Source organism: Nesoenas mayeri (genome assembly GCF_963082525.1).
Source record: "Nesoenas mayeri genome assembly, chromosome: 3".
Taxonomy (NCBI): domain Eukaryota; kingdom Metazoa; phylum Chordata; class Aves; order Columbiformes; family Columbidae; genus Nesoenas; species Nesoenas mayeri.
The window spans coordinates 111,391,009-111,416,220 of record NC_137544.1 but is presented as its reverse complement, the minus strand read 5'-3'; the positions used below and the strand labels follow the sequence as shown (position 1 = coordinate 111,416,220).

Below are 25,212 nucleotides of genomic sequence, written 5' to 3'. Positions count from 1 at the left end.
CTGTTTGCCCCACATCTTGTTTAAAATACACTATTTAAACTTCTCTGAACACGGAATTATTGCTTTCTTCCAGAGCATTTCTGTCGCACTCTTCACTATCACCTAAGAGTTTCCATCTCCACACACCCTTCTGAGCTGAGGAGCTTTTGTTATTCTTATATTACAGTTGGCTCAAGTCAAGAGCGCCCATTACTTTTCTCAGAGCGCCCAGGATTTCAGAGGGGCCAGGACCATTTGTTCTCTTTGACTTGGCTACTGCTGAGTGCATTCCAAATGTCCAGAAATCAGTCCCCAAGAGTCTTGGGCTGGAAATCAGAAATCAAGGAATCTGCCACCTTGAGTATGTTGGGTTGAACGTACCTTCTCAACATTGTAAAAAAAGGTTCTGATGGAGGCAGAAAGAAACTTTGGCTCTGCAGAGGGGCCCTAAAACACTGCCATTCCCTTTCCTGCAGGCCTCTAATTAATTTTTCAGCTTCTGTAATAAATGAAATAAGGTCCATGGGTAATCTGGCTGCCTGAACTACACAATCCTGAAAACCCTCACCCTGAAAACTGTGTCCCCATCTCCTTTCCTACAGCTGGCTTTCATGGCCTAGACACAGTCTTCATTTTTGTCTAACTTCATGCTACCATCTGCCTCCTCGTCATCTACTCAGGGCACCTCTCTTCTGCATGACAGTGGGGTGGCTCCTTTTCCTCCTGTTTGCATTTCATCAGCAGGAGTTTGAGTCTTAAACAGAAAGCTTTGCTTTCCAATACTACAATTTGCATCAGAATGGGCCCTGATCCTTAGGGGAGCAACAGTAAAAGATGCTCTTGCTGTGCTGTGTCCGTACAGACAATTTTTACTAACACTTACCAACTCTTCTGACCTTCAAGACTCTCTGACAATATTGTACTATTAACACAACTTTGATCATTTTGAACAGATTTTTCAAGTGGATGGAACCTTCTGCCAATAAGACATTTTTGACATGGATAAAACAATGCCTTATGCAACCTAACACAAAGAAAAGGGTTTTTTGAAGTGAAAGAAAATTCACCTTGAGGCAGAGAGCTGATGGGGAAAATTTCAGCTCAAACAATGAAATACTCAGAAAGTTGTAAAATCTTTGAAAATATGAGCTTGTAATAAAAAACGTTAGGTAACTTTAATTACAGCTGTTCCTGTGTGAGTAGTTGCCTATAGTTGTCTCTTTTAATGCTGTTTGCTTTAAGAAAAACTAATTTTAAAAAAATCGAAAGTGAAATTTATATAAAAGTACACTTATCTAGGAAAAACTTAAATAAAAAGTAGTAAAAAAATGCTTATATATAATTATGTTACCATTAGACAAGTAAGACTTGGCTGCATACATGAATATACTTTGAAGAAAAAAAGTGTCAGTTTGGGGAGAGGAATTGTTAAGAAAAAAAAAGTACAGCATGGATCCAAGACAGTTAAGAGAATGAAATGAGATATGTAAATCACTGTCTTCATTTTTTGATTGTATGATCCCATTTATGTAAAAAACAGAATCTGCTCCTCAGGACCAGGCTCTGAACGATGTGAACTGGTAAAGATTGGAGCCTTTCTCTGTATCATTATTTTTGAGTTACATTTACCTTCTCAGTTGCTAGTACAGTCTGTAATGTGCAACATTCAGAATCACAAAACCCGCATTGCAAAGGTTTGCATAAAAATTAATTAGCTTTCATCTCCAGAGAAAATGCATCCTTCCAAGTCACCACAGAGGCCACTGGAGGTGCAACCATAGCTGCTTCGACACTGGAGTTCATTCCCCAGCTCCACTTTCCCATCTCACCAGCATAATCAACTTTGGTGACAAAAAGGGATTGTTCCATCAACTCTTTTACAAGACTGTCACAAACAGCCTCATTCACAGCAACAACACTTACGAAGCAGCAAGTAGTTGACATCACAGGCTCAGGGAATGCATTTACATTAAGCGAAAAAAAGAGAAGTAATCAAAAATAGCATAAATTACTTCACTATCATTTAGAAGCAACTTTTGTTTTTGTCCCATTAGAAACTTCAGTGCCAATCAAAGAAGGTGCTCCCAGACCTCTGCCTCCAGTAAAGTTTAAGGCATCTTTCTGTTGGCCGTAACAACTGGAGAAACAGGCTTTAAAAGTGAACTAAGTTTACACGACACATCAGAGTAATTCAGCATGGAAAAGAAATATTCTGAAAGGACATGCCCCCCACAAAAGCATATGCACATGCAATAAATTTTAACTATGTAAACTGCCATACTGGTCAGTATTTCTTACATCATTCAGCTGCTTATTGCGGGCTGGGATGATCGTATTGGTTAGTTGCTTATTCCCTGCCTTTAAAGCTGCATCTCTTCTTGCTTGCTCAAGCAGAACTCTTGCTCGTTCTTTAAGTTCTTCCTGTCTTGACAACATTCGTTGCTTAAAAATAAAGAAATATAATTAAGAGCAAGATGGCCTCGGGGTACTCAACGTTTATATAGCAGTTAATAGCCAGGAGCCTTCCTATATAATAAAGGTCAGGAGTCACATGGATTACAGTTTCATGAGGTGAAAGAGCATTCTATAGAAATGAAAAGTAAAGATGATCAAAATGTAAAATTAAAAAAAGTCATAGGCCTTTGTAATATAAATAAGAATTTTCTCTCCTCCCCTTAAAACTTAATTTCTATCAATATTTAATACCTTTAAACTGCAGCTGTGGAAAAAAATAATTGGCTTCATGGAAGCTAGGTTAAATGTGCTATGTGTTTACTTATTTACTTTAATATGTATGCAAATACAATGTTTCATTGGCTACTTATATGGGTATCTCTCATAACTTAAATAGAACACAAAGAGGTGGGGTAAAACACAAAAAACCCTGAAAAAATATCTGCTTCTACTTCATTTATGAACATCCACAAGTGTCCCTTCTTCATATACATGACTGATCATATTGTAGAGTAGAAATAACAGCATGAGGGCTCCTGCATAGGCAACATGAGCAGCTCCTATATATACATGCTCTCAAACACTGACTTCTTAGTCAAGGTCAATTGTGAAATCTCTGGGAAAATTTGTCTCTGGGCCTTTACTGGAGGTAGAGCTGGGACAGATGTTGCAGGTTTGTTCCTGCAACAACCATGTGGAAATTGAGATGGTTGACTCTAACCAACAGTTGAGGATTCAAAGTTAAGATTGAGAATCGCATATGAGACTTTCTTACCATGTGCAAATGCACAGATGATTAACAACAGAAAACCATCTTTAAAGTCATCACTTCCTTTTTCTTGGCTTACACATGAAAATCTTCATAGAAAAGACATCCTGTCTCCTCCTGCTCTATTAATCTGTATGGGCCAAACTGTTCATTTCTCATCCAGTACACAGAGCTCATGATGAAGAGAAACTTAATGAGATGTCATTGATTAAAAGAAAAAAATAGCTGGCTATGGAACTAATATTTGGTCACTAACTCCCATCTGTGGATTGTTTCTCTTGCAAAAAAATGAATCCTTATGGTGCTTACTCAGAAGAAAACATAAAAACATTTTAAGCAGTCCACACTACCAAAAGGGTGGATATATTCTCGTCAGAGCTAATGCCACAAGACTGAAGTCAGAACTCAAGAAAGATCTTCATAAGGGTTAAGTTATAATCATGCTTTGGCATTTTTGTAAACAGGGCTGATGGCATTTTTACATAGTTTTCTGATGAAACTGTTTATTGATAGTACTCAGCATTTATGTAATATTCAACTTTTGTCCCCACAATAAATCTGCAAGGTAGGTGGGCATATCCTTTGTATCTTTATAGAAAGAAAAATGATCTTGTGGTTAAGTAAGATGCTCAAGGCCACTCAATGAACAGCATAACTTAATATTCTGGAGTTTCTGCCTCACCATTGTGGGCTATGTTCACAAAGCCATGCAGTTTCTTGAATAAGATTTGGAAATACGTTTGGTATATTTCAAGGTGTTCAAAACTTTACATTTTTTGAATATTGATCAATGAATTGATAAACCTTTTTCCAGTTTCTGCTTCAGTGTGCAATACTCAGAAGAAAGTTGGCAAAAACCTTGAAGTCATCTTTGAGCTGTTTGAGAACACAATGTTACTTCCTTTAATGGTAGAGAGGTTGGAAAGATTGACAGTAGGATAATTCCTAGAAATAAATGTTTAACGTAAGGGTTCTTTTTCAGTGTTACCTACTTTCAGTAAAAGTGATTGTTGCCCATAAAAAAAAAAATACACCGCCCACCTTGCAATTTATACTGAAGATATGATGTAAATTTCAAACATAAAGGAAAAACTTGAAGAGCATCTCCATCCTGACTCACAGGCATATCAAAAGTTCACATTTCTTACCTGGGCTGTTTTTGCAGTTTGATCTGCATGATTTAAAGCCATTCTGGCATCATTGTCAGAATCGGATTCTGTTTGCCTCGGAGAAGCATGCGGTTTCTTTGCAAGATCTGTATCCTTATTATAGGAGTATCCAAGCTTAGAAGTAGGAGATAAACTCAGCTTTGTAACGGGTGAACCAGGATCTGCTCTTGTGCTCTCTGTGGATCCTATACATCCCAGCTTTTCTTGCTCTGAGAAACCAGTGGTACTGTCTGAGCTCTGGTGTCTCTTCTTGTCGTTATCTTCATAAGCAACTGTGGGAGACGTGTTCCCATTTTGATCACTGACATGTGCCAAGTCACTCAAGTCTAAAGCGTCAGCTAACAGCAATTTCTTCCTTCCCAGCGCAGGCTGCACTTGTGTTGTATCTGTGCTGCTACATTTCCCAACGTCTTCAGACGCAGAAGTCCTTCCAGAGCTCTGCTGGGATTTTTGTGGATCTGTGTCACTTCGAGTCCTGCGAGAAGAAGGGGAAGCTGTGCTTGGGCTTAAATGGTCATCAGGAGTCTGATGCTCACTCTCAGATTCACCAACACCACTGTCATTTACAAATACAGAGTCGTCCTGAGAAGCAAAGTCTGCCAAAGCACTGTCTGGCGGATGCAGCTCGGGCTCCCGGTTCAGGTCATTCAGCTCTGCATAGAATTTTTCCTGGTCGACAGAACTGTTGGTGTCCGTTTCGTAGTTACCCACTTTATATGTGCTTTTACTACTGTTCTCCTCTATTTGAACCACGTTTAATTCTTGGCCACAGAAATGCGCCCTTATTTGATAGAGATAGGTCATAACAGTCAATTTGTCAGGTATCGCTAATAAAACCATGTCAGAAGGTTCCAGCAATCGGGATATTCCTAAACTGGCAAACCCATCGTATGCCTTTAAAAAACAGACAAAACAAAGATTACAATTCGGCAGTTTCTTATATATCATATCATTTCAAGAATGCAAGCAGAAGTTTGAGTCAAAATAAGCAAGCCTAAAACGTATCCAGTATTACAGGAACAGTATGGGTTAAACTCTACTACTTATTATTCTTTTGGCTTCATTACAGTAGTTACTGGTTTTTGTTGCACAATCTAATTTGAACTCAACAATTTTTACCAATGGCTTCTAGAAATCTCCCAGGGTATCTTCATAGCAATGCAAATTGAGAGAATGTGAACAGTAAAGGCACTTAAATTGCACTGTTTTAAATATTTTCAACATACCTCAATACCATACTATACTAAAATCTTTGGTTACTCAAAATTATATCACTTTCCTGAGTAAAAAGCTGTTCATGAAACTGCAACTTAAAAGTCATTCTGTTTGCACCAAGAAAACCTACCAATATCTTAAATGGTTCTCACTCAAGTAGCAGGAAACAAGCAAATAAGAAAAGTGTAAGAGTTGGACCAGAAAAAAAGCAACCAAGGATGGCTTTTTAAGATAAGGAACAAAGATATAAGAAACACGACACTAATCCATCTTGGGCTTTATCACTGGTGATCAACCTTCTCCCTTCTACTGCTCACGTAATTGCAGTGATTTGTGTTGATGAAAAACTATGTCCAGATAGCCAAAAAGAACACTACCACAGATTACTTGATACAGGACATAAATCACATTAATCTAGCAAACAAATGTGTTTTAAAAACATCTGCTGATGGTAATTTTATAAGACAAAGAGAGTGAATTTCATTCTCCCTTCCCTTTAATTTCAGAAGGCTAACCAGTGTGCAAGCCTCCCACTTTGTGAGGCCACATTGTCTTCTTTCTGCTAGCCCTTTAAGTGAGTGGGCTTGGTGCATCAGGTTTTTCTAGTTTTGAAGAATTAAAGCCGTTTCTCAATTTACAATTAATTATTACTATCCTGGATTAACCCTGGAAGACAATATTGTGTTTCAAGGAAGCTTTTAAAAAGGCCCTCTGTTAGCATAGATGCAGTCAGTTAAAGCACTCGGACTCGGACTTCTCCTCCCCCAGTATTTCTGCAGCTCCTTTTCACCCTCTTCTGAAGGGGTCTAATATTTTCACAGTTGTTCCTACCCTATTTGAACAACAACCGATGATAAACTTAAGACAAGAAGACGCAGTTATATTACTTGCAGACCCAGTTATATTACTTGCTCTGAGAAAAAGAGGCTCTCTCATTGCCATTGCAATGTCATTCCCTAATCAAGAGTCAAACAGTTTTCATTTCAGCCCCTTCTCAAACTCTGCTTCTGAGATCTGGAATTTATCTTCCTAAAATTTTATATGCTTCCTCTCATGCTCAGGTATAAATTGCCAAGGCATTTTTGGTTTTTATATCTGTACAACAAACGATTCATGGAGTTTATGTGAACATAGAAATTAGATATCTGAATAAGTTACTTTTAAGGCCTTCTGGCTCTCCCTGGGTAAAATGACTTGACCCCAAATCATTGCTGGTCTTTGTGAGGTATCATTTGTTGGGAAGGTTTATTATGAGAGATTGTTACGCCATTTATAAAAGCAGAGGTGTGTTTAGATATAGGAACAGCAGTAGAAAACATGAACATTGTATTTGCTGATACAAAGCTCCAGACGGTAGATCAGAGTAGCAGGAAGATGATGGGTAGGAGGGAACGGAGAGAACTTGGATGGCATTTACCTGGTCTTGGGGCACAGAGCTGAAGGAGCAGGATCAGACTGGGTATGGAGGAGAGGGAGACAAGAGAGGTGGAACCGAACAGACACGAGGAACACAGAGAAAGGAGAGTTAAAGGAGAGCAGTGCTGGGATTTGGGTGGGCAGCCTAACCCATGGCAGCTTCCAGGAACGATGAAGGCTCACATGCCAGCAGAAAACAGGCTGGGTGTGAAAGCATAGCAAGGCAGCTGTGCTGTCCTGTGGACCAAAGGTAACACCAGGATGTGTTGTTTGATTAAGTGGGTCAGTGCTGATTCAGTGGCATATATACCCTGTAACCCCACACTGAAGGTACTGGGAGTTACCGTGTGAAGAACGAAAGGACGTAAGGATGGGCTTAGCAGACCATGGCAGCCAAAGCCCATAGACATAACTTGACCTGAACTCTTTTATACTCTTAATTTCTTATTTATATGCTAATAAAACTAAATCCTAAGAATACCTCCCAGGGTCTGTAAAATGAAGGTAGGGACAGTGTTTCTGAGTTGTCAGGAAAGGCACTTGCTTAGAACGGGTAACACTACAGCAGAAGGAATGAATTTGGAATGATGGATATTCTCGATACAGCTGCAATCAGTTTTTACTTTCTGCTTGGTTCTTCTGGTGATGCTTGGGATTAAACACAATAGTTTCCTACTGATGCCAGATACTAATTTCCCATCCCCTCTTCTTCTCATTCTGGATGATGCTTCTCTCCTTTCAAACTACACTAGATATCTAGGTTGGCACACAAATGTTTTACAGTCCAGTTCTACATATAGCAACTGTGTGTTCTGTACATGTTGCAATAGGTTCTCCTTCACTGTAAGAGAAGCCAGGAGCTTCTTGATATTTCAGTATATTTATATACAACTACTGTTTCTAACTAGTTTCTAACTAGTTTGTATAACATGGTATTAAGAGAGTAAATTTTCCAAATCAAATCATAATACTTTCTGTGAAACAGAGGCATGACTAAGCCTTGATTTTGCAAATGTACATGCATCGTTAACTATGCTCCTGAATGATATTACCAAGGTCAACAAGCAACTCCTACACACACACAAATATGTGCTTATGATTTTGTAGAATCAAATAATAGAAGCATGCATGAACACATGTTATAAAAATATGCCTGCCAGTTTAAAGGTAAGGATTTTTTTTTCCATTTTGACTCAACGCTACTCATGTAATTCTGAATTCTTCTGCTTAAATGTATATTTTTAAAGGATCCCTTCCTTGTGAAATTGAATGCTTTGTTAAGACAATTGCTCTAATTCAAATGTATTGAGGAATTCAGTATGAATGGTCAAAAACTGGAAAAAAAAAGCATAAAAAAAATTGAAAGCACTAAACATCCAGAAGATATATTACTATTTCCACACAATAATCCCTCAAATGAAACAAGCTTCTCTAAACAATAAAGTAATTAAAAACAGAAGTTCATTAGTAGAACCATACTGTTGTGCCCTTCCACTTCTCACCCTTTCATCCCCTCCAAGCTCCAGCGGAGTGTAGTTTAGTAGCTTACATTTTTAAAGTGCAGGACATGTAATTACCAATATGAAAAATTTCAATTTTTGATAAGGGACTATACTGCCTGTACGCTGTAATTTTACCGTATTTTTCATTATAATTTACTAATAATCCAATAGACACAGTAAATAAATTTAGATGGTTAATGTTATTGGGAAGGCTGTACGGATAGTTAGATATATATGACATTTAAGTAGAACCACAACTCTTTGGATTAGCTGCGAAGGTATCCCTGTATTGTTCTTAATTTTCTCAAATATAACCCTGGTTTCACTTTTGTTGCTCACAGAAATTTTAAAGTGCAATGAGCACGATGCACCAAAAACATATCTGAATTCTGACTGATGCTAATCTAATCAGTTTTTGTTTGTCTGTTTGTTTGTGGGGGTTTCTGTGTGCTTTTCTTTCTTTATTTAGCAATTTATTCATTTATTTATTTATCTTAAAAGAGCTATAATTATATTGTGGAAAATACAACACATACACATACACATAATATGTATATTCAGGACGCTAAGTCTATCTACCTACCTCCTGATGAGTTTTTTTCTTTTTTAATTTACTGACAAGCTGATTGACAGACATCAATTGGGATCCATCAGCACAAGCACCACAGGCAGTATTCCAACCATTTCCCGACTATGTAACACACTGATATATTGGCCAAGATCAGATGTCACAGGTAAATACCTTTTTTTTATTCAGCATCAGTGGCAGCACCAATTTGGCAGAAGACTAATGTGTGTTATAAAGAAATGCCAATGATGTGCTTTTAGTAACAGTGCATTTCAGTTTGTAATTATACACAGTAATTGCACTGAAATAGTTGTCTCTTAAGATTTCTTCTTTTTTATTAAAATATAAACAGGGTCACACACTTCTAAAAGATATACTCTTATGGGTTAATCTTCAATCTGTGGTCACAGTCACCTCTTACCTCCTTTCCTGGGAATAGGGGAAAAAAAAAAGCGATGCTTCAGACAAAGAAAATTGCCCTTTTCATCCATAGATGTTATTTTAATTGGTTAGGAGGAATCATTGTCAAATGTGTTACATATCTGCATGGAATTTATAGGCAGCCATTGTTGCCAGTGCTGCATTCACTCCGACCAAGGGCACGCGGGGTTATCAGGCAGAACTGTGTGAGACCAGGAAATAAATCTGCAGGAAGCAACTGAGATACTCAATGTAGCTGACAGGCAAAGGCTTGCAAAGTGATGAAAGAAAAAAGCTGCACAATAACAACAATCAGTACTTCTTCAGTCCTGGGAACTATATCCCGAGACGGGCTGAAGGGTTCACCATTTGCCATCACAGTTTCATAAAGAAAAGATGACTGATCGTACTGCTAACGTTTTTAATTAATAATCTATTCTTTCTTTTTTTATAATCCGACTTAATTAGCCTGGATGGTCAAAGAAACTTGAAGTACAAAAACATATGGTTACAGAAAACACTGTGATGTCACAGATAATCCACTTAGGTCATGATAAGATCCCGTATTATTATGAAAAAGATATCATTGGCCAAATCACTCATTAGATAACAGCAGCTCAGAGATATTCCGTTATTTCTAATACTTAAGTACTGTTTTAAAGACAAGTAACTCCGTGGCTAACAAATAATTGTGCAGGCACATTAAAACATAACCCTAAACACAAACGAATTTTAATAAAGCACTTTCAGAAATCCCACATTTCTACAATCTTTAGTTATATTTGCTACATAATATTGCACCTAATTAATTTATTTGAAGTATATTTTTATACCTTCATCGTAATTAAATTCAGTGTTTTTAAAGTGGTATAAAAAAAATCACAGCATGGAGAAAGCTGCTACTTAAAAACAATTTTCAGATGATCTTCAGGAACAGTTTTTTATCAGTGACTCACATGAAAATTATAATTTCTAACCAAGTCCCTAGGGCTCAACCAAAGTTTGTACTATGTCTAAAATAATGAGCAGAAATAAAAAGTCTTCAGGTGATTTCCAAACTGAGTTCCTGTTATCTTCCAGAGAATTTTTTTACATCTTTTACACAAAGGTACGAAAAGACATTTAAAACAGCTGCCCAGCACAATGCTATAAAACATTTTGCTAATATTTTGATTTATTTGGAAAATGTTTTTTCAGCAGTTTTTATCCTGAACTTTGTGTTGCAGAAAAATTTAGATTCTCCACGCACCACTTCACTCAGCTGCACAGTACAAAAGCATGTGTAAAATTTTATCTTTCAAAATACAAAAATCACCATCAAAGCAACACTGACCATGACCAACGCACAGTCCTGTTAAAGCAACAGAAAGAGAAGTCTTGTGTATGACAAACCCGGAGCAGTCACATTTTCCTTGCTTTTAATTACGTGGCTGATTAGAAAAATCAGGAGCGATCACAGAAGGCTGGCCAGCCTTTTCCTCTGCTTTCACAGTTAATGTAGGACATAAAAATATTAAACTCTAATGCCAGCCCTGCACTTGTTGTGAATGTTAAAGACCTTGACAAACGAGAGTCAATAATGCATCCGATTTGAACTGCAGGAGGCCGAATACCTTCTGTGAGCCGCAGTTATGACCTTACAAAACAACCGCACTTTCCCAAAATTAATAAAAACCTGCAGTGAAGCCAAAATTGAAGCTATGTCTTTTTTTTTTTTTTTTCCTGGCAGCTCTTACCTTTTTGTTGTTCTCTTTAATATCTTGAGGATTCAGGGACTTGTAGTCACTGAGGGGGAAAATGGCACAGTGGGTATGTACAGTATTTGATAAAAGCAGCAGTTTTAAAACAAACTGAATCTAAAAATTTGACATAGAATAATATCATACAGTAACTAGCAATTTCACAGCAATTCAATCAACTAAACTAATAGTGTGGAAAATTAAAGGAATAAATAAATAAATAAATAAATGAACACCGATTTAATGTTTCAGTGCCTGAAGCTTTCCATCTAAAAAAGAAGTTAAGGCAGGGACTAGAGGCCGGCCTTGACAACCAAATTTACCAGGAGGTAATCCGTCCTTGTCAGCGTATAAAGAGCTACAGGCTTATTCATCTTATCTCATCTCATTTCAACACTGGCACAATTTTCATAATAATTTTGAAGTCAGTTCTTTGTGTAAGATTAAGAAGAAGAAAAACAAATCACAGAGAGAGGAGAAACAATTGTTTATGCAACAAGGGAGAGCAAAGAGGTCATAAAGTTTAAGCATTCATAAATCTGTTTTCTTAGAAAGAATGGTTCCCTGCTTAAAAGAAATGAGTGAAAACAGTTCAACACCTGAAACAAACAGGGATTTGATTTTTACAGAAACTTAAATGTTAGGTGTTTCTATGAGAGTTAGTTTATGCAGGCAAAGAGTATACAACTTACATCAGGTCTGGTCTAAAATGATGTAATATTGCACAAAAGGATAAACCGTTTCTCCACGATGTAGTAAAATTGGTGATTTTCACTCCCCTATAGTTTTTTGTAACTTCTTTGCACCACACGAGCAGTGACTGACTAGCATTTGGCTTTCTCCCCAAAACAGGACTTGGTATTGGGCTTGGCTGCAAAAAAAAAAGAAAAAAGAAAATAAAAAAAGAGAAGAAGATAAAAGAATTTAATGGAAGATGAGAATTAACATTAATTGACCTAACTAGATGATCTGTATCCTTTGATGTGAGTTTAGGTCCTTCACAGCTGTCAGTTTACAATGATTGTAACTTGCAAAAGACACAAATCACAAGTTATTATCTCCAGTCATTGCCCTTAGCAATGGTCTCCAAAGGATGCAGATATACGGGATTCCACATCTATATAGGAGAACAGGCCAAGAACTGCACCAGTGGAAACACTGTGGTTAAATACTTCAGGCATAGTCCTGCACAGCCTGTGATACACACCCTTGAAAAGATTCCCCAAAATGCAGCCATGGAAAAACATCCCCACAAGCCCTTTTGCTTTTAATGAAGATAACACCATGAGTGGACGACGAGCCAGGCACAGCCAGGGCAGAGTTTAGGACGCCTTGAGATTTAGTGTCACGGTGTGGGGATCTAAGTAGCTACATCAGCGACATATGATTAATGTGTTCATCTCGTAGAGGTTCCAGCATTAAGTTTTCGGCTGCGCTCCTCCCGTTGAAGTGCTCGATCACATAAAGGTGATCGCAGCACACTTTCTGAACAGCCACTTCCAACCACTCCCAAAGAGCCTCCTCTTCCAGGCTTTACTTCTTCTACGTGGAAAGGGAATTTCGGTCATAAATCATTATCAGAAGGTAGTTTCTAACAAGCATCGTTAGCTAATAATGACCGTTTCCCAAAAGGGTACTTTGACACTTTTAATAACATTTTTATTAGTACAAAACAAGTATTAAAATGGAATAAAATACTTCAGGCATTTGGCATTTGTCAGACCATCTGCTCTTTCTCAAATTCAGCAGAGAACTTAGTGATTGCAGCTGATATTTTCAAGAAATATGCACTCATTTCACCAGAAAAATATTGTCACTTTAAAATCTTCTTAGATGTAATTAAACAGACAGAATTTCACCGACATAAATCCAAAGTCTGAATTATAGGGAAAGAACTGAGCCCATGTATTTTTTAACATAATATGACTAAAAGCACATATACACAACAAACATGCTGTTTATGTACCTAATTGCTAGACAGTTCCAAATGAAGGTAAAAATAGAGCAAGTAATTTACTATATCCCAGCCACTTAAGTTTAACAAGTAAATCCTTTTGGCCATATTACCTATTTGTGAAAGACCAAGGATGCCCCCACTTGACTAAAGTACGGCAGTGCTGAGCAATTACCTGCCAGCTACCAACTGATTTATGTTTTCACTGCTTCTGGGGAAGAAAAGGAACCAGGGAAGTAATTTTTCATTTACCATGACAGTCAGCCCTAAAAAGTTGTTTTATAAACACACACCTACTCATCATCAAGTAGAAGCACTGCCAGCTCAATTAGAAAGCGCAAAATGTACACCTTGCTGAGATTTTTTTAAATGCCGGATCATATGTACAGAACAACTTGTTCAAAAAGTGTTTTGGTTTTAAATCCTGTCAATGATTCAAATCAGTGTGAACAAATGTATTGACAAGACAAATATCTCTAACTACACTAAATCAGCATCTTAATGGAGATATACAGAACAGGGAAGAAAAAGCAGCAACAGATGATAAACTTTCTTAACCACACATATGATTTTAACCACAGTCACAAATATTGCTCAGAAGCTGCCAGATAGTTATTCCAGATTCAGAGTGATGTAACTAAGATCAGGTTTTTCTTCTATGTCTTTTACAAATTGAACCAAAAGATAGTAACTAACCACTGACCCCAGATTTAAGGTACCACATTATTTAAAATCTATTCAAAATATAAATTATATATATGGAATTAACGGAGCTGTGAGAAAGTAATTAAAATAGCACTATTAATAATTAAAATATCAAGATGTGGAGAAAATGATATTTTAACAAATTTTTAAAGCACAGAGCTACTTCTTTGAGCCATTGAGCACTACTTACCCAATATATGAAATGTCAACTATAAAGTCTTAATATTTGTTGCTGAAATTCTCTACAGAAATGCTAAATGTTCAAGTCACCAGGTAGATACTTTCTGGTTAACTCTGAAATGGCCTTAGGCAATATCACCATTCAAATGCCCTTATTACACATCTACATGAAAATGTAACTGATTTTAAAAGTAGGCTTTACAAAAGGACACTCAAAGCTATTAAATGAATAAATTTAGCAGAATTTTGCATTTTATTTACAAATTATCATTTTTAAAAATTCAGATAACAATTCCTTGAAAATCTGCACTTAAGATGAAACTTTTATTTCCATGTTTGTTCTTGCATTTACTTTAGATTTTCTAAAACTATTTTATCCAGAATATGCATGATTTGGCATGTGCATAACATACTTACACAGTTTTCTCTTCTGTACCTGATAAAGCAGAAATTATACACAGCTTTCTTTCCAGAATTAGTAATCCAAGTTTTTTGCATAAAGGTGAAGTTAATATTATGATAATGTTATGTTCCCATTCACCACCTGAGTCAAAGCTTTTGTTATTTAACCTACGATAAAAGCATTCAAATCAAGACACACTGGAGATATTTGAACAATGGCTGAATTGTGCATGAGCACTTGACATCCCTTCAGAAAGGTGAACAAAAGTTAGTTTTGATTTTTTTGTAAAACACCATTATGAAAAATATTTTCTTTTAATATATCTGTAGGTTGGTACATATTAGTTACAGGTTCAGTGCAAATGCAATCATTATACTACCAGGCATCTATTTCTAGCACATATTTGCTCTACAAGATTGGCAGGAACCGATCAAATGAAATGAAAATTTAATTAGCATTTTCTAGTATAATTATTTTAAGAACTGACCACACAATTATTCTAAACCACACGGCAGTCATGACTTAGCTTTTTGAGTTCAAAAGCCCAAGTCCATGAGAACTTTTATGGAAATACCACTAAGATTGCCAACTCTGCTTGCTGATTAACGGGTTACTGAATCTAATACAACTGATTTGTGTCCAGTTGTGGATTAACTGCACGGCAAGTGCAGAGGTTCCAGAGCTTGTCCCTCACGTGCTGGCTCAGATTTAGATGCTGCATCATGTTGGTGGATTTATCAGCTGGAATCAGCAAGATATAGAATCACAGAATGGTTTGGGTTGGAAGTGACCTTAAAGATCACCCCACCATAGTTTCACAGTCAACAGAAGCACTGATGTCTCCTTACTTTATTCTTCTTTTACATGTTCTGGAAGCTTAAGTTTCATAGTGCATGTATTTTTCCTCTTTGAAGATTAACTCATCAGACTATTCCTCTATATTAACAAAAGGACCACCGCTTTAACTATTAGGCTGCATCCCTACATTTCAAAACATGTAAATAATTGTTCTGTTGCTCTCAGGAACACAGCACTGGGTGCACCGATGGTTCGCAAAGCAGAGGTTCAGCTGCACCTCTGACACATATAGGCCAACATCCAGGAGAAGAAAATCAAGATGGGAACTGGTGATGGGAACACGGCCCTTGTACGAGACAGGGGGAACAGCCAGAATAAATACTACAGGGGCTCAGTCTGAGCCGCTCTCAGGAGCTTGTTGACAGGTTGCACGGGAGTAGAGGAGTTTAAAGAGAGCAAGGGGCAGCATTGAAGGCTGGAAGAGAAAGATGTTGAGAGGAGGAACTGTAAAAAAAAGTACATAACAGCTGTGGGAATCTGGCTGGGAAAACTTACATAGTTTGAGTTTTATATTAATGAACACAACTCTCCAAAGAGCAAATTAATTGAGAGAACAACCTAGGAGCAATAATTAAGTGCAGAAGAGGACGCTGAGATTCAGATGGGGCTGAAAGTCAGAACAGGCAAGATGTACAAACAATCAGCAAACAAGTTCTGTTCCTCAAGTAGCAAGTACAGGCAATGGTCTCTTACTTATTTGACTGAGCAAAATCAAAGGGATTTTCCCTTACCCCTACCAAAGCTACAATTCTGTCTAGGGTCACTGAAAATGGTGACATCATTAAAATGCAAGTGAAATGAAAGTAACACACAACTAGATGTGACAAAATGTGCAGCATGCAGCTGGATGCAGAAAAAGTTTCGGAAAGAACTAAACAGAGTTGCGTTCTGAAAGATGTTATCAAGGTGCAACAGAAACAAGAAACCTCAATACATTTCAGTCAGATAGTTTTATATCTTGAGATTATATTATAGAATTTTATTTTTTAAACAACACAGGGATCCACCCATAGGAATTGCCTAGCTCAGGAGTATTCTAAATTGAATATGGTTCATTTAATGGAATTTATGCCTATGACAAGGTCTGTGCGTGTCCAACATGCATTCAATTTTGTTTATTCTGGGCTGTGGAACAGGCCAGGCATAAGTCAAAAGCTGATTTTAAACTATTAACAGGACTGAAATAGAATTTGGAAATTGAGTCTGCAATGATAGAATAAAACTGTTTTATTCCAAAGACGCAAAAAACACTCTCATGGCCCAGCTGTGCTGAGATGTTAATTATTTAGGTTAGTTATTTTTTAAATAGCATGTCACCATAACATTATGATGACTTCAGTGACACAATAAAATACAAATGGCATTGCTCTTTGCTTCTGGTAAGGAAAGTGCATGCATGCATTAGAAAATATACATTTGCCGGTGAGAATATTAGAGTTCTGCTATCCTGTTACTCTGATACACAAGCTTAACAGTTTGTGTGTATATTCTTCAACTTTGTTGCTCTCTATTTGCATCCTGTATGCTCACACAAAAGGTCTCTAGTCCCTATCGCCCCTAAAGTTTAAGGAGTTCTGGAAACCCAGCTGCCTGGTATGACTTAGAGACTGACTGAATTTGGTTTATAGGTCTCTAGTCCCTATCACCCCTAAAGTTTAAGGAGTTCTGGAAACCCAGCTGCCTGGTATGACTTAGAGACTGACTAAATTTGGTTTATATATGTATGATTAATAGCAAGTGTTTAGGTAACTTTCAGGTTTCTCCAGCATCAGACGTCTTTAAACTTTGCCTTCCTCACTCTTCTGATCATGCCTATGGCTAATGTGGATATACAACAAATACAAACTTTTATCTTAGAAGGATTAACCATAAGCTTTTAATCGCTTATCATTTTACAGGTTCAGCTTTGGTGGAAACAAACCAGTCCACATTCAGTCACAACCTCGACATTTAGACATCTGCCCGAGCCGGACACGATGCTCTCACCTTTGAACCTGGCAAGACTGGGAAGGTAAAGGAGGAAAGTGAAATCCCTGGGACATGCCACAAGGTAGCTGTTTATCATATAGGTGAAATTATTTAATTCAGAGGGTTTTCAGTTGCCTGCTACATATTTTGGTGGCCATGGGACTAGAAAGAGTTTTTCCAAACTATGCCTGGATAAAGAAAGGAAAGCAGCAAGAGGACGTGCATGCTACCTAAGTGCCAGGATGTAGAACAAACATAGCTTTCTAGATAACAAGAATGGTGGACCCTCTTGATCTGGGAAGAAAAAGAAAGCAAGCAAAGCTGTCTGGATATTCTGCTCTCCTCCTCTGCAGCTTTCCAAATCATGCCCATTTGCAAAAGGCACTTGCAGCACTGCGCAGTGACATGCTGGGGAACGGAACAATTCCCTGCAAGGTTTAATCCACCTTGCTTTGCCTCTCAAAATAACTGTGGGTGGGTAGTTCTTTCCATATGTTTTCGCTTTGTTGCTTGGAGGTGGACAGACAGTGTGGTCTCATGTCATAAGCTGTATGATGCTGTGTTTGAATACTTTGGATCCAAGGAAGAACCGATGAAGGTAACACCTGCCATCAAGAAGCATACAGAACACAAGACCCCATTACTGTATTTCCTCTCCTAGACAGCCACAGCTTCTTCCTGTTTGCCGCTCTCCCTCACTGACTCATGTCTAAACTTACCCAGTTTGCGCTGTACGTGGCTGAGTCACATACACAATAGTTGTCCTTCAACATGCCATCACTTCTGATCCCAGTCTGTAAGCTTTTGCAGTTCCTTGTGCTTGACTTAGTTTCACTATCCACGTAACCTTTACTTGTCCCACCCCACAAACAAACATGGTGCTGTTTTTTATTCTAATCATCATCACTATCCATTTCTTCCCACACTGTGCTTATCTGTCTCACTGCTCAAGGCAAAAGCTGTTGCTCATTATTTCTTATTATCCTTAACTTACAGCGCATGGCACTGGGCTTCATTTAAGCAGCATGACATGACTCTCCTGTGATCTCCAACATGATAGCCATCACAGAATATTAGCACTCTGCAATGGGTGAATGAACTCACAATTGGTATTTTACAAATAGGGAAACAGTCTGAATTAAATCACTTGCCTAAACTGGTGAATCAAGCATCACAAGAACTCAAACACGATACCTAATGTAAACCTGGGTATGCACATTCACAGCATCCCACCAAAGCTCCCATACTCCTCCTGGCTCCAGGGGCAGGTCAGAGTGCTCAGAATAACCAAAAATCAGCTTCCAGGCTTGGATAAGTAAAGATGAAGTCTAAGACCTGGCCACTCTGAGGACAGGAACACATTCATAGCCTCAAACACTGCTCTGGGTAGCTTGCTCAGCGTCACACACTAGTTCTATGTTGTGAGTTCTGTCTGGGCTCTCTGTGGCAATTACGCATCAAAACAAAGAGACCAAGCTACGTTAAACACCTTCCAACTCTTATGAAAAAATAAAATGGCAGCCCTGCAGACAGCTGCTTCTTCTATGACAGGTTCTGGTTACTTTTGCTCCAAGCACTGAGAAAGTGGTCCAGCAGAAAACCATGGTACGTAGTCACACAATTGAAATGTGTACATGTATATAACCTACAGGCATACAGTGCACAAAGATGGGAGTAGTTACAGCAACAGAGGCTACCTTAAATCTGGGAATTCATAACTGCTAAGTACTTAATTTTGTAATTTTTGTAATTACCTGGTAGCCTCTTTTTGCCTTTTATTTTGTGTAGTAATGAAGTAACTTTTTCTTAGCATAGTCTTCTAGGGTTTTGGTTTGGTTTTCATTGTTGGGGATTAAAAGGATAAAAAACCCCAAGTATTCGGGAACTGAACTCTAAACCTTCAGAACCACAAGCCACAACCCATCAACTACTGGACAATTTCCTCACTTGGGTAACAGGACATGGAGCCTGTCTGCTCATGGGAATTAATTAAGAAGAAAGACTGTTTATTTCAAGATGACTACCTCCCTTTGTGGATGTTCCTAATACAGGATAACAGTACCGCTCAGGAGTGAGGGTAGCTATACCTCGCCAGATTGAGAGGCCTACACTTATTAGCTAATGTCAAGGCGAAGATTATGTTAATAAGCTGCTAAAGGAGAAACAAATCTGAGACAACATAATGAATTGGTTACTTATGTGCAAGTAATTTCACCTGATGGTCAATACAGCCAAGATAAAAAAGTCCTAGTGTGCTCCTTCTCAGATTCAACTATTGTAAAAGGACTGGCTGAGGCTCATCCAGCCTCTCTTCCCTGAGGTCGCATAATCTTTGCCTTGAATGACATGTTTTCAATTAAAATAAACAGGAAAAGGTATATAATTCATACCATTAAGCAGAAGCAAATGCTGAACTCATTCTCTGATGATTACATGTATTTGTAATGTAACAGTATGAACAGGTCACATGCAGGGATGGGGTCTCATTTTTCTGCTTTCAGAAGATGGGCAATTTCCTTGTGTCCTTTCCTCAGCTGCCCTGGTGGCATGTGGGCTGAAGCCTCTGCTCCTGTGCAATCTGTGCTGGAAGCCCAGATGAGCTACCAGGATGCTGCTGGTTCACAGTCCCTGGCTTTCTGCCACGACAGGAACGTTCAGGGTTTTGGGCAGGTTGCCAGAATTAAGCAACTTAAACCACAGATGAGGAATAGCAATTTTCAAAGCTTTTAACTTTGTTAGATGTGAACTGAACTAGCAAAATGCACCTCCCTGGGCCCAAGGCTATCTCTGCCACATTTCAAAGGCCTGCAGCAAACAATGGAAGTGTTAGAGCTTGTCAGAAAAGGTCACAAGAATCTCTTCTAAAAGAAAGCACAAGGCAAACTAAAAATGAGAGTCACTGCCAGTTCTCCCTAAAAACAGTGAACTCTTGTTGCATTTGGAGAAATTTCTTTTGACATTAGCCATTAAAAAAATGCAAGTCATTCTGCCACTCTTGCGAACATTTCAACAGCTGTGTTTTTTTCAGGCAACCCTTTGATGTTGTATCATTAAGGTGACATTGCTCCATAGAACGTTACAGATACCTATTTTGTAAATCTACTGCATCATTTATATTAATGCACAGCCATAGGCAGATTTATGGAAGCATTTGTCTCTGAGAAATCTTTGTTTTAAATACTTGAGAACAGAACACAGATGCCCGATTTGTGCAGGTATTGTACTGACAAAGGAAAACAGTCTCTGTGTGTGGAGGGGCTTAGAGCACTTGGTATTTTTAAGCCTGATATTGATTACACAGAGCCTGATGTGGTGCCTCTGAAGGCCAGAGTACACCTCCTAACTGAGGGTGGAAATAGAATAAACATATCTTACAATCCTGCATGAGGTGCTGGTGCCAGTGAGCTTACATCAGGCATAAAGATGGCTGTTCTCAAGAAATCTCCTTAGGACAGCTGTAGTTAAATGAGAATGTAATGGAAACAAGTAAGTTTTAGCCTTGATAAACTACCGCATTGTCAGCCTGCTCTATGCAAACAATCATAAAATGGAGATTAATAAAAATATTGCTTCACTGCCCAATGGTAAGGAGGAGCTATCCACAGATGATGGGGAGACATCCAAAATGCCTTAATGCCCTTCTTTTTTCTTCATCTGTCTTTATTCCACAAGTTAGATGCAAGTTGGAGACTAGCATTACTAATATCAGACACAAAATGTCATATTTCAGACAGGTGTGAAAACAGCTTAGATAAGCAAGATGTTTTCAGACCAGCTGAACACATTCAGTGTAATCCTAGGGTACTGGAAGAACCAATACGAAACAACATCTGAAATTAATGGTCAGTTTGGAAACTTGAAGACATATGAAATACTCAAAGAGCAGAAAAAGACTACATGTGCTTCCAGTCTTTAAAACTATAAAAAGAGGACAAATCAGAAGAATGTGGACTAGTTAATAAAAAAGAGGAGGAACAAATACTGAAGTTGCTTCTTAGCACGTGAAAGTTAAAAATGAGACAAGCAAACATTAATTTGTCATCGACAAATCATGACCACCAGTCCAAGATCCCTCTATAAGAGGAAAGCAGGCAGGGGAGGGGAGAAGCAGCAGATAACATATTATGATTGTAGTTAAGCTCTTTTTATTGTCTCTCAAATGCTCTCATAAGGAAGCATGGAAAATGGAGCCTTAATGGGACTAACGTGGCATAGGTGCAAAACAGGGTAGAAAACTATATCCAAGACTTAATTTTAAATGATTCTTGGAATTATGCATTAAAACGGGTTCTACAAGAGTATTTCTTAGGTTCAGTGTTGAAAGCCTGATTTAGGAAGGTGGATGATACACTAGACATGAAGCTGGGATGGACACTAGAAGAACTCCAATATAAAGGAGAAAAGATCTGAAGAAAATGGGATGAAATTCAATAGGTACAAGTGCAATATAGGAAGGAGTAATCATTTACATAAATGTAAGACAAGGAAGAACTGGTTAGGTAACAGTTCTTCACAAAAGGATGTGGGGGAAACAGTCTATTCAAGCTGAACATAAGTCAACAACATCAGCTTGTTGTGAAAAAGACAAACATCACACTGAGATGTACAGACAGGAATAAAGCTTGCAAGACATGTACTGCCTCTCCCACTCCACTCAGCATCAACAAAGCCAGGGCAGAAATTTTATGTTCCGTTTTGCATGACGCAGTGTAAGATGAGGACAAAGAAAGATCAGGAAAAAAAAAAACCAAACCACAAAGAAAGCTGGAGCAAATTTAAGTCATTTAGGTTAAGAAAAAATAAAAAGGAAAGGAGCTTAGTAAGTCTTCAAGCAGGTAAAATTCTGAAAAAGAAAGAAAACGCTTTGGCCCACATGCCCGTGTTTACCAAAATGAAGTCACATGCTTTAATTGCAACAGGTCAGACATTAGGAGGAGCAACCTATAAGACAGTATAATGAAGTACTCGGACTGCCTTGGAAAGCCACGGATGCTTCCTTATTGGATGTTTTTAACAGGCTGAAGAAATCCTTCATTTCGTAAAGCTAAACTTGCCTTCGGGCAAGCAGAAGGACCAAGTGATCTTTTAAGCTGTGTTTCAGACCTACCTTCTCTGTGTTTCTGAACTCCAGGTCCTACAGGGGAAGGACACGGCTGGCACAGGCAGAGCTTCCCTTGGCTCTCCAGCAGCAGAGAAATGAGTCCATGAACCCCGCCTTCCCACCAAGGACACCTCACACTGGCCTCTAGGCTCACATCACCCACCAAAAGAGATACTTTCCATTTTAAAGATTAAGCCTGGGATTGGGTCCCAGTATTACTTGTTTCATAAACAATGCACCAATTCACCTGTGTTAATCAGATATCCTTGTAAAGCACAGCATATTTTGATTTTTTTCCTGGCACGTGGCTATCTGAATAGACAGAAAGTACACTAATCACTAACACAGCTCTCCAAATGAATAATTTTACAGAGTATGTATTTTATCTTTTAGCTGTTTAGGAGACTGGCTATTGAAGAAGTGTAACTTCACCACTCCAACTGCTCCTCATGAACACTAGGAGAGAGGAAGGCTCTTTCCCATCTTTAAAATATAAGATACAATAGAAAGACTATTTTGGCTGCAAGGTAAGGGTTCAGGTCAAACACAGGACAACAGTTAGCAAAAGAAACCACCCTATTACAGTTGGGTGAAATTAGGTATTTAGGCAAATAGTAAGTCACAAGCAACACAGGCAACTGAATCAGCTGGATTCAGCTCAGTCACAGCAGAGACGTCACAGGCAGAATGAAGTGGGTAACAAGTATCTGTGTAACTTCAGTGGCTCTTTCTCCCTTTTTTTTTCTTTTTAAAGAAAAAACATGGTGATAATGCTTGAAAAATTATTCTATACCATAAGCAGAATGCTTAGAATGCTTCACTCACAAACACCATTCATAAACAACATACAAAACCAAAAAGCATTATTAAATAAATAAAGCAAGTGAAAAATTAAGGAATGGTAGACTCAAATATTCTTGGTTTAGTTGCCAAACAGAACAAGCGTATGAGTAGTATGAAGGCAGACTGCTGTCTTTACCTCATTGAATAATACTTTATTCTGTGAAAATCCCCCATGGAATAACAGCCACTACTCAAAGATTCAATAGCTTAATGAACATAACAAGAGTGGTACAATCTGGAGCTTAATTTGCATGCAGTTTCAATATTTTTGCTTTATTAGTTTCATTTCAAAATAAAAATACATGTAAAAGTAACAGCAATTCAAGTGCCACTTAGCTTAACATATATTTTTCCAGGAATTCTTACACTATCCAAATTTGCTAATTGCTAGGACTGGGGAAGCTAAAAGAAGAAATACATGTTGAATGAAAATATCCTTTTTGTTTTATGATACATAATTAACACAAGCTTTTCTAGCTTCAACACTGGTAAATCTATCCCCTTGAAAAATACACGCATCATTTTCATGCTACAAATTAAATTTGGTGTGGCTACGCTTTTAGCACTCAACAAGTAAAAGCTTGTAAATGAAAAGCTGAAGCATAAAGGTAAGGCAAGTCTCATTTAAGAAATCAAAATCTTTGGGAAAGAGGAATTCTCTCCTGCAGAAGTCAAAAAAAGCTGCTAATAATTAAATAATGCTTTTGATTAACACTTTACACTACATGTTTATTTTGAAAGTCCTTATTTAAGCAGATTGTGATAGAAAACTAATCAAATCACTGTACTTCATTCCCATATGATGCCTGGCTAATAACCACACAACAGTTGGAGACTGTCAAAATATTTTACAGCTCAATTGTAATTACCATCCAAGTCTAAGCATGCAGTAATTGGGTGTTAGCCATATTCTAGGGGTGTTACAGCAACACACAGCAGTCAGTTCTTCTGTGTTTCATTTTTTACATGTGTAAAACTCCTGAATGATCCCCAGGACGTACTTCATAAAATTTTGAATGAAAGATTACTATTTTGTCCACAGAGATAGCTTGCCTTTTTTTTTTTTCCCCTAAATACAGTGTAGTAGTTATGTCAACATTTTAAAAACTAGCTTAACATTTGGAATTACAGAATTTGTTCAGCAGCTTTTTTTTTTTTTTCTGGTTTAAATTCCCTAAAATGAAAAAAACCCACTTTGTCAGATAGATAAAAATTAAACACTTTGAGCAAAATATTACATGGAAAATATTGTAATATTAAGGGCTTTGAGAAAAACTGCCAATTTTGACTTCAAGGAACAAATTTTGCAGATCATAAATAGAGAAAATATTCCAAGCTGCTGAGAGAGGAAAAAAGTACTGCTACAATACGGTAACACGAGGAACTTGAAAGGGCTTCTTGCATGTAGTATTATATATGTAATGCGTGTAATGCTCATGAGTATTGTACAACGATGACAGCCTGATAGCTTTTCCTGAACAGACAACTCTATAGGGGCTTCTGATTGTTTAGAGTTGGTATTTCGAAAGCAGTATCAGACATAGAGATTCATGATTCACTGGTCTTTCACCATTATTCGAATCATTAATCCATGCGTTAACCGTCACTAGCTCTACAGTGACAAGACAGATGACATCACTGGATCCCTAATACAATACTGTCCAGTGGATCAAAATCCTTAAGAGATGTTCTGCCTTTGAGCCAACTGGTTATAAATGGAAGAAGCATCACATTTTAAGTGTCCTTTAGACTTAATTTACATGGTTGGGTTAAATACAATTAAGCACTCTTGAAAGAAAGGCTCTCAGTTGGTCCCAAGGTGATGCATGATTAACACACTGCTGGTGTGATCTCTTCATTATTCCAAATATTTGTCTGCAGACAGGACTTGGGAACACCTAGATGGAAAGACTGCACCAGAAGACTTCGGTCTTCCAACCAGTAGTACCAGTGCTATTAGAAGGACCTG

General features: G+C 37.9%; 1 protein-coding gene across 4 annotated transcripts in view; it reads right to left on the bottom strand.

The window, feature by feature from the left end:
- The window catches only part of EHBP1 (EH domain binding protein 1), a 225,706-nt gene that overhangs the window by 69,088 nt on the left and 131,406 nt on the right, over positions 1 to 25,212 (bottom strand). For all 4 annotated transcript variants that reach the window (XM_080341320.1, XM_080341319.1, XM_080341318.1 and 1 more), the window contains 4 exons: positions 11,924 to 12,102; positions 11,229 to 11,277; positions 4,351 to 5,265; positions 2,278 to 2,421 (listed from right to left, as the gene is read on the bottom strand). In XM_080341320.1, coding sequence (XP_080197446.1) covers positions 2,278 to 2,421; positions 4,351 to 5,265; positions 11,229 to 11,277; positions 11,924 to 12,102 — 1,287 coding nt within the window. The remainder of the gene's footprint in view (positions 1 to 2,277; positions 2,422 to 4,350; positions 5,266 to 11,228; positions 11,278 to 11,923; positions 12,103 to 25,212) is intronic.